Source organism: Mizuhopecten yessoensis, unplaced genomic scaffold (assembly GCF_002113885.1).
Source record: "Mizuhopecten yessoensis strain PY_sf001 unplaced genomic scaffold, ASM211388v2 scaffold10331, whole genome shotgun sequence".
Taxonomy (NCBI): Eukaryota; Metazoa; Mollusca; class Bivalvia; order Pectinida; family Pectinidae; genus Mizuhopecten; species Mizuhopecten yessoensis.
This window is the reverse complement of record NW_018408493.1, coordinates 1,353,536-1,367,593: the sequence shown is the minus strand read 5'-3', so window position 1 is coordinate 1,367,593 and position 14,058 is coordinate 1,353,536. Positions and strand designations below refer to the sequence as shown.

The following is a 14,058-nucleotide window of genomic DNA, read 5'->3' as shown; positions in this document are numbered from 1 at the left end:
TATTGGCATATCTGTTAGAATTTGTAGTAATTTGCAAAGTGAAAACACCAACCTGATACATAAAAATATTGCGATACGATACGATATACTCGTGTATTGCGATATACCTGTTTTCCGATAAACATGTGTATTGTGACAGCCCTAACCATTATACGGTGTATATAAAGATAAAAGAAAATTGAAATTGGGAGGGAGAATTTTCACAGTATTACTAAGGTAAATTCTTACAAAGAATATGGATTAGAATTCATCTTTATGATGCTTATGACTAGTTCTGGATGACGAAAATGAAATGAAGACAAACAGAATGACAATACCTAGGTAAAGTAATGATAGAAACTTCTACCAGTAGGTGTACTCAATATTAAAACATATGTGGACTGATGATCATGAATGGACAGGTAAAAACCTTCTCAGAAAAACCTCTAACTTATGCTGGCAGTGTCCTTATATACATTCCATCATAGTTAGTATCCAGTACACGGTAGACTACAAACACACCATTTCAATCAGTCATGCTTTCAGACATAGGTACTGGTCAGCCAGCTTACAGACAGGATGCAGATATCCGTGCCTGGTCAATCTTGTTTGCATATCTCTGACTGTATCAAATAAAGCATGCATCTTGGCAGTCACATCTTCTATACAAGAGGCTCCAGTACAATATAAGCTCATCGCTTTATAATCAAGAGGGTTGAAGATAATATCCTAGTATATTTCTTTTGTATATGTATATTTTTCTTTCTTAGTAAATGAACAAACGACTCCAAATTTAGATTTTGTTTGAGATATAAATAACACAGAGCACTGGTACTCGACTTAACCTGAAATATGTATACAGAATGCCATATAACTCTGGCCCTAAGAAATATTAAAGAGTATTATTAAGAGCTTGTAATTAAAACCATACAGTTCATGAAGAGGTGAACCATAGGGACAGTTTATAGATATATACCAGGCATATAGATGCTGGTAGAAAGATGAAGGACAAATCAAGGGAAAGAGACATAAGCCGATTCTGACAAATTTCTATGCAGGCATCATGATAAAGATATTTTAGCGTTCATATTTAAAGATTTTCATGACAGTGTCTGTTGTTTCTAATGTCAACTTCATTTGTTTTTAACTTTTTATCAACATTTTTGAGATTTCAAAATAAAAATCCAACTAAATTTGTCTTGAATTATCAACCATTTTCCAGATTTTCATTCCGAGAGGTTAGCCGAATGGTAATTCCAGCAGGTCAATTTAGAGCAGTTTTATAAACAAATGTACCTTATTTGGATGTGTGAATTTAAGCAGATCCAAACTACACAAGAAACACTGGCTTCTTGCAATTTGTAAATTGCTGCCTCTTATGGAAAACACTGATCATCACAAAGATTTTCAATGACTGATCCTACTTTATCCAAATTTTGTAGCAAAATTTATTCAGAAGTACAAAAATAATCCCCATACAATGAGACATTGCTGCATTTACAGCCTTTGGCAGATATATTGTTTCCCAGAGACAAAGTCCATAGCCTTTGATGACTGATCATGAGTGATCCCTTTGCGAGATACCAAGTGAAACAATATGGTTACCCAAGTTTCTTTCAGTTTTATTTTGACAAGCACTATTTCAAAGAGGATTTCAAAAGCACTTACACCACATGTACAGTATAATACAGAGCTGCATGATGTTCTGAACAAGGTTGTGCTTTCATAGCATTTTTCTAAGGTCAAGGTCAGAAATCAGCACACGCTCGAAAATTGAATAATTTCATGAAAGTAAACAGAAACTTCAATGTACTTAACAAAAATTCATTAAAAAATCCTTTGTCATCTTGATTTTCATCTAATACTTATAACATCACCCATGATAGTTAAAAATGGGCTTTGGTATATCTCAGACAAATGTTCAATTGTATATAGTTACCTGCCATTGCTAATATCAGTATCTTTGTTAATGATTTATGATCACCTGTTTAAGTGTGATGAAAGAAATTGATAACAGCTTCAGTATGAAAAATTTACAATAAACATGACTGGAGTTAGATGCTTTTTGTCAAAGGCCACAGGCTTTATAGAGAAATAATTTATGCATAGTATGTAGCAGCCCTGAATCCACAATTCATTGAAAAGGGTATCTTAAAATATCTCCAAATGTTTATGATTAACTATTTAGAAAACAAAAATCAAGCCTACAAGTATGAAGGTAATCTTTAAAGACGAATTTGAAGAATGATGAGTTTATAATACATGTACATAAAGATTAATGAAGGAATACATGTGTATTTAATAATTAGTCATCGGAAAAGACTGCATAACATGCACCAGGAAGTGTAATGGTTGTTCTTCAAAATGATCTTTTGTTCTCAGAATTATTCTCATCATATTAATCAAGATTTAAAGTGTATTTAATATTCAGTAGTTTCTTTGAAAGAAATATAATAATTTCAGCGCCATGTTGTCTTAAAATTTATTGCATCCTGGAGATTTTTGTACACAGATGACAATACTTTCGCAATGAACTGATTTCTGGGATAAGAGCTTTTTACTTATTTTATGCGAAATGGAAGGTGATTTTGCCATGTTTTGAAAACATCTCTGAAGTAACCTAGAGATCTAAAAAAAGTCAAAAACTTTTAAAATATTCAGCCGTTTATGATCTTCATGATCAATTTAGTTTTTCAACTTTCTCGCATATTTGGCATTAATTAAATCGGATTGAGTCTTCGGAATTATCAAAAAAAAAACATGTTTGACACTGTCTTCTTTTTTTATGAATATACAGATCTCAAAGATAATTTGAATAAACACACTGCATGCATCAATAGCCATTCGCTCACCCGTATTTGCTTTTCATATTTAAGCTTCAGCTGAAGGGAACAAGCTTTCCTATGATGTGCAGTAACTGCCAACCCGAGTAACACTTTCAAGCAGATCATAGCTTTTATATGGATAAATGAAATCACAGAGTAGGATAAACATATTGTTGTCATTTGTTTCTTTGATGCAGATTTCAGTAAATGTTGTACAATTCCTTACATGCATCCATGGTATCATATATTGATTGTCAGGTTGAATTCAGTTGGAAATTTATTTCATCATCTCAAAAAACATGTACCAAAACGGGAACTGGCAAAAAATCTTATCTACATGTATTTTTAACTGGAAGGTCAAACTACACTAGGTTCTGACAAGGACAAACAAGGGTTACTGATCCATATGACAGACACGAGACAGTTGGGTACCAGAAAACTGACAATGTACATAGGTCACTTACCAGAAGGACAGGAGACTGACAATATGCCATGCCTGATGCATTCTAAGAGATATGCAAACAATATTTTCCAGACAGTGGCTCAAGACATCCTGAGCATACTTTGGCCGATACAAGCAATACATGGGTTTTCGGACGGGAATGTCACAGCGGCAGAAAATGCAGTAATGGAGAAAGAAAAACTCACCGAGATAGGTTAGGACCGTTAAGATGACGAAATAACCTGAAATGGGTACACTCCATAAAATGGATACCAAGTTATGGAAAACGTGCAAGGGCTCACACTGTCTACATGGAGGCAAACTGTGTACACAAACACACGATATTTACAGACTCTCGCATCATAAACAAACAGGCTCAATGATTTTACGTCATTCATGGAGTTGGGATAGACCAAACGAGGAACAATGGTAATTAAATCCAAAAATTGATCGTTTAATTAAAATTATTTATTCCTATTTCATATGAAATAAATGCATAGAAAAGAGACTTTTCTTTTTGAACTTCAAAAGGAGGAGATCAAGTTAATTTTCAGAGTAATTGGAGTTGTATTTTGGTACCACGAAGAGCCTAGTAAAATCATTGATGTATTTATTAAACAGACTGATGTTCACATCCATAGTCTCTTGTTGTTCACAGGGCAGACACACACACAAGTCAGATAACTCACATAATACACTGACTCATGTCTACAACAACGCTCAAAAGATACTCCCTGTCTACAGCATCGCTCAAAAGATACTACCTGTCAGCAACAATGCTCGAAAGATACTCCCTGTCTACAACAATGTTAAAAAGATACTCCCTGTCAACAACAACGCTTAAAAGATACTACCTGTCTACAACAACACTCAAAAGATACTCCCTGTCTACAACAACACTCAAAAGATACTCCCTGTCTACAACAATGTTAAAAAGATACTCCCTGACAACAACAACGCTTAAAAGATACTACCTGTCTACAACAACAATCAAAAGATACTCCCTGTCTACAACGATGTTCAAAAGACATTCCCTGTCTACAACACTCAAAAGATACTACCTGTCTACAACAACACTCAAAAGATACTCCCTGTCTACAACGATGTTCAAAAGACATTCCCTGTCTACAACAACACTCAAAAGATACTCCCTGTCTCCAACAATGTTCAAAAGATACTCCCTGTCTACAACAATGTTCAAAAGATACTCCCTGTCTACAACAATGTTCAAAAGATACTCCCTGTCTACATCAATGCTAGAAAAATACTCCCTGTCTACAACAATGTTCAAAAGATACTCCCTGTCTACAACAACACTCAAAAGATACTCCCTGTCTATAACGATGTTCAAAAGACATTCCCTGTCTACAACGATGTTCAAAAGATACTCCCTGTCTACAACAATGTTCAAAAGATACTCCCTGTCTACAACAACACTCAAAAGATACTCCCTGTCTACAACAACACTCAAAAGATACTCCCTGTCTATAACAATGTTCAAAAGACATTCCCTGTCTATAACAATGCTCAAAAGATACTCCCCGTCTACAACAACACTTAAAAGATACTCCCTGTCTACAACTGCTCAAAAGACACTCCCTGTTTACAACACTCCTTTACAACTATGTTAAAGACACTCATTGTCTACATCAATGTTTAAAAGACACTCCCTGTCTTCAACAATGCTCAAAAGACACTCCCTCTACAACAAGAGGCCCAGATGGCCTATAGCGCTCACCTGGATAATAAAGCAATCATGGGAAATTATTCTTATTACATAAAATAAAGATATAAACCTCGAAATTCCCTATTGGGCCCCGCAACTCTCAGCACCCAGAGGGATATCACCCTTCGTTTATACAAAATTTAGTCAACTTTGCCCAAGGATGCTCCAGGCTAAATTGGGATAAAATCCCTTCATTCCTATGGTAGGAGCAGGATTTCTAAGGTTTTTTACCTCTATTTCCCCGGTTGGGCCCTGCAACTCTGCTCAAAAGGAGTCCAAACCCACAATTAATACAAAACCGGGTCCCTTTGGCCAAAAGATGCTCCAGACCAAATTAGGATGAAATCCCTTAATCCCTATTGTAGAAGAAGGATTTCAAAAGTGTTTACCTCTATTTCCCCAATTGGGCCCCACTCCTCTGACCCCAGGGGGGGCACACCCTATGTTTAAACAAAACTAAGTCCCCTTGGCGCATGGATGCTTCAGACCAAATTAGGATAAAATTCCTTTATTCTGACGATAGAAGAAGGATTTTAAAGGTTTACCTCTATTTTCCTTATTCGCCCCACCTTCTGCCCCCAGGGGGCCACACCCATTGTTTATACAAAACTGAGTCCACTTGGCCCAAGGCTGCTCCAGACCAAATTAGGATAAAATCCTTTAATCCATATGGTAGAAGAAGGATTTTAAAGGTTTTACCTCTGTTTCCCCTATTGGGCCCCGTCCCTATGCCCCCAGGGGGTCCACTCACCATTTCTACAACATTGAGTCCCCTTGGCCTAAGGATGCTCCAAACCAAATTTAGTGTAAATCTACTGGGCCGTTCAGGATCAGGACAAGTAGCATTTTAAAGGAAAATTTAATGGCCGGAGGCCGGACGCTGCGCCATGGCATAAGCTCACTTGCCCTTCGGGCAGGTGAGCTAACAATGTGCAAAGGACACTCCTTTCCTACAATAATGCTCATTGCTTACCCAAGATTAAACTGTCTTCAGCAAGGTTCTTAACTCAATCAATATGCTCACGGTCTATAACTATGCTCATTGCTCAATCATTGTCTATACAAACATTCAACGCTCACACAATATGCTCACTGTCTACAGAAATGTTTATTGTAATCCAAATGCTCACTATCTTCGTTAACAAATGCTTACACAATGTGCTCATTGCCTACACCAATGCTCATCACTGTCCACAGCAATGTTCTTTACTGAAGATGCTCATTGCCTATACAAATGCTCATTACTTGTACAAAATATGATAAGCTCACTGTTTACATTACTCATTGCTCATACTATGTGCTCAGTGTCTTAAGCAATGCTCTTTGCTCAATCAAGTATTACTCACATATTATGCTCATCTTCTAAAGCAATCTTTATAGCTCAACCAAGATGCTCCGCGTCTACATTACTCATTATTCACACATAATGCTGCCAGTCTGCAGCAATGCACATTGCTCAATCAAGATGCTCATTATCTATAACATTACTCATTGCTCAAACAACATGCTCACTGTCTACAATAGTTCATTTTCACACAAGGTGCTCTTACACTGCTTCTCACAGACAATACAAGCAGACATCATTATTAACACAAAACTGTAAACCAACAATCTTTGGAAGTAGGCAACAGTAACAATACATTTTTGAAGTTGTAGCAATTCTCTTAAAATTTGTGATGAGCTACATTTTTGAAATGTTATGACTAAATTACAGTTTAGGTATATGAATGGTATAAAAGTGTCTACATATATATCTAATAAACTCCCTGACATAATAAATCTATGTGCGTCTGATGATGCAATACATATCATAATAAGATCACATATTATCACAGCTGTCCATAGTATATCTTGTACATCAGCTAGCTGTCTAAATCTTTAACGGGACACTAGGTTATACGTCTTTTTTTAGCTAGTATGGTTTTTCCATTTTTTATATCTATTTCAGCTTTGATCCATGAAATTTAAACATGTTTCTTTCAAACTTCAATAAAAGAAATTCCCAAAATCTATTCTAACTTATTTATTTTTCATATGCTTTATTTTTATCCAGTATCCTTCATTCTCAAAAAGAAACTAAAAACAGAATAAAACAGGAACCTGGTAATTACAATTAACATATTTGGATGTTTATAAATGATACACTGTCATATTCTATCTCTTATTGAGCATTTAGCAAAATTTACCAAAATATGAATGTACCGAACACTGTCTTTAAAGCCTGTCTATACTATATTTCTAGTCTACAAAATACCCTATAGCTAGCTGTCTATTATATATTCTTATCTATCTACCTATAACATAAATGTCAACAATAGGTCTACAAGAACATGTCTATAAAATACCTATCAATAGACCTTTCAATAAATTGATCAGCTGTTAATACCGTTACAGACATATCTCTATAAATACTTTTATGCAAAAGAAACCTTCCTTCATTTGTCCCTTTAACTGATTTACCCCTGAAATTTCATAATGAACTATTCCAACATTTTAATTGGAAGAGTTCAAATGTGTCTTCAGGGGTGAATGAGTTAAGACAGGATATCATGAAACTTGACTTTTTTTTGTTTGTTCACACATATATTTTACATCTAACTGAAACCTTCCTTCATTACTTTGTCCCTTTAAGACAGGTCTGAGAAATTTGACTTTTTTTATGTTATTCACATACATTTACATTGCTTTGATAAAACCTTCGTCAAACATAGTTGGTTTACAGTTGGTGACACAGTGTTTACAGAGCCTGCCAGTTCTCCATGACAGAGTGAGCCCTGGGATCAAATCTCATCAACCAAATAAAATCAATTTAGCTTTAAAAAAAATACAATTGAAAATAACAAAATTAAAATCAAATCATAGAAGTAGCAGTGCAAGAATTGAGACAGCTGAAAGTAAAACAAAATTAATTCAAAACAACAATAGGTGGAGCTTCAACATCATCAGAGTTTCTTGGACAGCAGACTGATTTCACCATCACTTGCACTTTCTCTTGCTTTCTAAATTCTAGATATGTTTATTTGTATGTGTAATATTAATGTTAAGTTCAACCAAGCTTTTTACGAATTTTCTGTCTTTTTTTAAAAGGTTTACGAATTTTCTGTCTTTTTTTAAAAGGTTTAAATATTTCATTCTCTTAGGTCTAGACTACTGCCGAATTCTTATGTACTTCAATAAACTTATATTTTCCCCCTATCAGCACTAATTTCATATAATTATCAATCTTTCAGAGAAATGATGCCTACATAGCAAAGGGATGTAATTTCTTTGGTTCCCCGGGAATTGGTTACGAAAACTGGAAAAAAAGGACTTTTCTTTTAGATGATGGTCAAAGTGGTTTTTTTTCATTTATTAAAATGTATACAACACTGAACTAGCTACAAGAATAATTATTTATTCTGAGTGTTTTACATTCAATTACGGTAATTACCTATGGTCTATTTCAGTGACCTACAAGTTTGTCATCGATCACAATTAATATTCAAAGTTAAAACATGGGAATATAGTTTATCTTCATAATGTTAAGAATAAAAGGAGGAGCTAGGTTAGGTGTGCAGATGGACCATGTGACTGCAGGAATATGTGTAAGACAAGGGATGGCGTGGAGGTGGACCTTGTAACATGATTGACAGGTGTAATTAAAGGAGGATTTGTGTGGAAAAGGCCTATGGACGTGATTGATGGGTGAATTTAAAAGAGGTTTGATTGAGAAGCTAATGTTGTGGGCAAAAGGCATGTACATACATCATGTGTGGGCATTAATAAAGGACTAGAGGCTATGAGCTCTAAGAAGACAAAGGGTAGGTTAATCTTAAGGCAGGGACATTAAGGGCAGGAGGCCAGTTGGTTAGATCATAGTACTGTGGATGTGGAGTTAACAGACAGCTGGTACCATTTTAAGGTTTGGTTTGTAAAACAAGAGTTTNGGGGGGGGGGGGGGGGGGGGGGGGGGCTATAATGAAATGGAATATCTTACAAAGATCAGTTGCTTAGCTTGCTCCCTTGGCCACAGCATCTGAAAGTTATAAGGGTGTGAGGTACCACAGTAGCCCAGGGTTTGGTCACTATGGTACCAGGTGTAGACTATAGCGGAGTTATAATGAAGGTTGTACTCATCATATGTAATCCATACTAGTGTTAGAGATGATTTGTTGGTATGGGGAGTTAAGTTAAGGTATGGTCAATGTGATTTCTATGTTTTGTAGGTATATAATCCATATTATAATTCATTTGACATGTAATTAACACTACATTGTGACCGTATAAGTGTAATCTGATCTCTACCCATTTCACAGCTATCTCCTAATTATATAAATATATAGTATATGTGATTTGGGTAGAAGCTGATGTTGCAGAAGATAAACAGGTACATGTAACATGTTTGTATTTTCGAGGATTGATATCAGTCACAATATATTAGGATCTTTAAGGTATTAATGCTCTTTAAGGTCTAAATTCTTTTACAAGGTTTATATTTACTGTATATCTAGTTTTAAGAGAGAAAGGTATATAAAGGCATAAAGCGACACCTAACTCGTTTTAAAATCTGTTTTCTTACTAACCTTTTCACCCCTATGCAACTTTAGTAGACTCTCCCACGCATTGATCTGAATGAGTCCATTATGGTGTACAGTGGTGAAAGGGTTAAAGATGTACGTATTAAGACATCAGCTTATATCTTCTAACCTTATCCTGATACACTGTACAATGTTCCAATTAATTATCTCTTTATATAAACCAATCCATCCACCCATGCTACAGGTGTCCAATACGACATATGTATAAATGTTCGGCCTATATATGCAAATCTTCATGAGCAGAAGGCTCAATGTAGCACAGCTGGGAGAATATTTAACAAAAGGGGAACATTAAGTTATCAAAGCTGACAAAAATCATATTCAAAAAGGTGATACAAATTACGCTTTTTGTTTACTTCAGATTAATAAACCTTTGACCAGACACCTTTGAATTACCAGATGCTTAAAAAAAACATTATTTTTGTTTGCTGATCACAAACATACAGAAAATGTCTTTAATAATTTGTTTTGTTCAATTTTCGCCTCTTTAATTTTTGCGCAATGTTATAAATGATAAACAGACAGAAATATCTGGGTTGGAAGACTACATAACAAATATTTGGATTGGTAACAAGTTAACAGAAAATATTTTGATTGGCAAGGTTATAAGCAAATAGTAGGATTGGTAGGCTAACATAAAATATATAAAATATATTGGTTGGAAGCTTGGTCACAGAAATTGGTTGGTCAATAACATAGGGATATACAACTTATAGTCCCTCTTTGGGTATGTATCATAACAAAGTCTGGGTCAAGGGGGTAGAATGTTTTGGTACATCATAAACGAATTTGGTCAGGGGGTTTAAGCACTGGAGTTCATATATATATTTATACCATATCTGACATAATAAGGTGGTTCACCACAGGTAAATGACAAATGAAGCACTTTTATTTTACTTTCTCAACCAACACATATCTTAGGTTGTATTTTAACTCTTCTCCACCACAACAGAGACAAGGTATCTTTATCTATCTCCAAAGTTAAATTTAAAAATAATAAAGCTGTACATCATTTAGAAAATTAACTTTGGTCATAACCATTGTATCGCAAGATAATTTCTTTGATAATTTTGTTTTTTGTTCCATTTTGACAGTGCAAGTTGTTACAAAACCAACTAAATGATTTTCCAAAATTGTATAATCCAGTTCATTTTTTAAAATCACAGCTAGGGGGTGTTCTTTAAGAGCAGGTGCCCTTATTATATCAAATATGGTAGGTAGATGGTAACAGGTGATCATTCAGTTCTCCCAGACAAACACACCATGCCAGTCACCAAACCAAAATTCATCACAGCTGACCTCAAACAAAGTGGAAAACATTACGATGAATGCTTGCAGATTCAAAGATACATTACTGTTTTTACTAGTAACAAGTCCAATGGGCCTGATCCTTACATAAAATTTAAACCTTATTTCAAAATTTGACTGTATTATGCAAGAAGAAGTAAGGCACTTATCTATACCTTTATCTAAAGGGAAGGAGCTATATAAATATAGCTAGGCTATGGACTTATGACTAGTAACATATTGTGTAGAAGATTCCCAAAGACAATGTTGCACTCAATTCCATTCTGGAATCACAGATCAGTCCAACCTGGAATGAATATTTGATAGGGATTGGCATATTGTTTTTACCTGCGCCAGCTTGTGTCCGGAGGAGGAGAAAGGAATGCAGACCCATATGGAGAACAGTCAGTCTGAAACAGAAATAAAATAAATAAAATACCAGTATCAATCATTCATTCTTCAACACTGATCATGAACCAGTTATACCAGCAGTGAAAAAAACATATCAGTTAAGTTTGTTCCTCTTACACTGCAACAGCAGTAAGACGTTATCAGTGTATGTAAATTCTTTGTACTTTGAATTCAATTTTAGAGGAACCATCAAATGAAATACTTCATTAAGAATAGACAGGCTTTCAGATTTTAACTGCCATTCTTGTGGCACTGAGTATCCTTTATTCTTATCAAGATTACAGTACGTAGAGCATTAAAATTGATACCTGTCTAAAACCAATCATACATAATCAAGAAATACATTTTAATCAATGAGTTTTTGTTTGTATGTTTGCTGGGTGTTTTTTCTTGTAGTGCTATAGCATTTATTTCATCAGACTTTTGTTAGTTTCAGGGTTTAACACCCTGAACTCAACACCGAATCATACTTGCCAACTTTTTTTAATTTCCTTGGAGAGATTATGCGTGCTAGGAATTAAAAGCATAAATAAAATGTGTGTATGTACACCCTAGGGAAAAAATGATACTTTTAAATGGCATCTTTTGAGTTGTTCTTTCAGTTAAAATCATCATATCTTAAAAAATTGAAAAAGTTCAGCAAATCGAGCAAATTCACTCATTGAAAATGCGCAATTTTAGGGTCCAAAATTGAGGGTCTCCTTCCAAAATAGGGAGAGTTGGTAAGATCAAACACTGAACATGTACATAGGGTCGTTAATTATTTTGCATAATTTCCTGCGTAAACACTAACTTGCAGATAACCTGCAGAGGATACAAACTGACAAATCCTACATACCTGTGATCTTAAATTTAAAAAAACCCACCTTATAGTTAAGATTACACAGCAGCATAACAGTAAAATGTACAAGCTTTTATCTTAGAATAGCTATTTGATAGCACATTTTAAGTACCACTGACTATCAGCATTGCTGCAAAGTATTGTCAGCTTGAACAAATAAAAAAATCTCACATTGATCAGCAATCATTTTTGTCAAGACATATTCCATGAGTGCAGATAAGAAATACAATAATGGGCAATTTAAGGGACAAATAAATTTCCAAGTTGCATCTTCTGTTACCGGCGAGTTTATATAAAAACAGGCCAATAAACTAACACATGGACCAAAATTTTTTGTTTCATAATACATTTTTTTTCATCTTAATCAATTGAATAAAAAATCAATCCATCTACATGTTTAGAGTGACATATCACTGCTAACTTGTTATAATTGGCAAAGAGATTTCCACGGCTTTGTGACGCCCCCCCTCTCCACCGACAACCCCTAGTATAAATAATACTATGATAATCACAGTAAGAATTGGTCCATATATATACAAAACCATGTAGCAGACATCTATTGAATCAGCTTGATGAACATCATGTGATAATTAGTGTTTGTCCAGGTACCAGCTGGTCATGTAGATACGAAACAGAGCCCCACCCATGTCCTGCCCTAAACAAGGTCTCAACAGCATCTTCGGTTTAACATTCCTGCATATGACTGCATAATAATCGTTTTGATAAGTCATTTCATGAGTTGTATTGGTCACTGAAACTAATGCCTACATATTTAAATGTAATTAGGTCAATAGGCCTACTGCAGCTGTTAACAGTAAATTTTGACCCAGATTTTATCTGCTGATTGTTTTGACCTACATTGAATGATTTACAATGATGCTGCATGTGGTATCCAAATGAAAACGACTAAGCAACACGTTTATTATTAGGATGATTTATAGATTACAATCAGAAAATACCATACCCTTTGCTTGTCCATAGGGAAAGCACGTCGGTGTGGTCCTAGTTGTCTCCCCCTGTCCCGGTTGTGTAGTCTGTCGATGCCACGGTTGTGTATTGGCCCTCCTCGTATATCCTCGAAATGCTGGAGGGTCGTCTAGTAATAGAAAACGATTTTTTTGTCATAATGATATCTTAAAACTTACATTTACAGTCACACAAGAACAAAATCACAACCAAAACAAGTCAAAATTGATGTTGCACGACGCCATGTTATATTTCAGAGCGAGTCTACATCTTAGCAGTCGACTTACCTGCAAGTCTACAGCCGAATTACCGGCCATCTGGTTGACGTTTGGCAGTGACCCTGCCCTGTATTGACCCATGATATTCTGTTGGAGTTGTAGATGCTGATTTGGGGTAGAATAACCGGGTGAACCCTGTAAAATACGATATGTATGTCACCATTTTATACAGATTACCCTCAAACCTCGGTCTGCTATACGCTGAATTTAGACAGTTCTCGATTTAATCTGACAGCAAGACTTACCCTAGTTGCAGCCGATACATCTCTGATAATTGCCTCGAAAGCGGCGGTTTCCTCCGCTTGTTTTTGATTATGTAATGCTATCTTTTCACTGAACTTCCTTGGGTTAGCCATAATGGCAGAAAACGACAAGCTTGTTATGATTTTGGCATCGCAGGGGGTCCATCCCTCTCCTGACCAATCAAAATCGCCGCTCAAACACATGTGATCTGGTAATAGATGGCAGCACAAACAAGCACCTGCTCCAGGTTCACATCATATGAAATCGATATAAGAACGTATTATTAGGAACGCAAATTGTTATACTGAAATATATATTACATTCTGAAGTATCATGTGAAATGTCGAACAAATATCGTGACACTACAATAGAGTTCTCCACCCACGCATTATGATTTGATTTCATCAAAACGGCACAGTCACGCATATATAGAATTAAGAGCTACATGTATATATATATATATATATGTCAAACTGTTTTCAA

At 35.4% G+C, this 14,058-nt stretch overlaps 1 protein-coding gene across 5 annotated transcripts in view; it reads right to left on the bottom strand.

Annotated features, from left to right (window-relative positions):
• The window catches only part of LOC110460164 (CREB-regulated transcription coactivator 1-like), a 46,926-nt gene extending 33,168 nt beyond the window's left edge, over nt 1-13,758 (bottom strand). For 4 of the 5 annotated variants that reach the window (XM_021512912.1, XM_021512913.1, XM_021512915.1 and 1 more), the window contains exons 1-5: nt 13,578-13,758; nt 13,342-13,467; nt 13,053-13,184; nt 11,185-11,246; nt 3,453-3,488 (exon numbers count right to left, since the gene is read on the bottom strand). In XM_021512912.1, coding sequence (XP_021368587.1) covers nt 3,453-3,488; nt 11,185-11,246; nt 13,053-13,184; nt 13,342-13,467; nt 13,578-13,688 — 467 coding nt within the window. In that variant the 5' untranslated portion in view covers nt 13,689-13,758. The remainder of the gene's footprint in view (nt 1-3,452; nt 3,489-11,184; nt 11,247-13,052; nt 13,185-13,341; nt 13,468-13,577) is intronic. The other variant, XM_021512914.1, reaches the window with a different exon arrangement.
• Between the last annotated feature and the right edge of the window lie 300 nt (nt 13,759-14,058).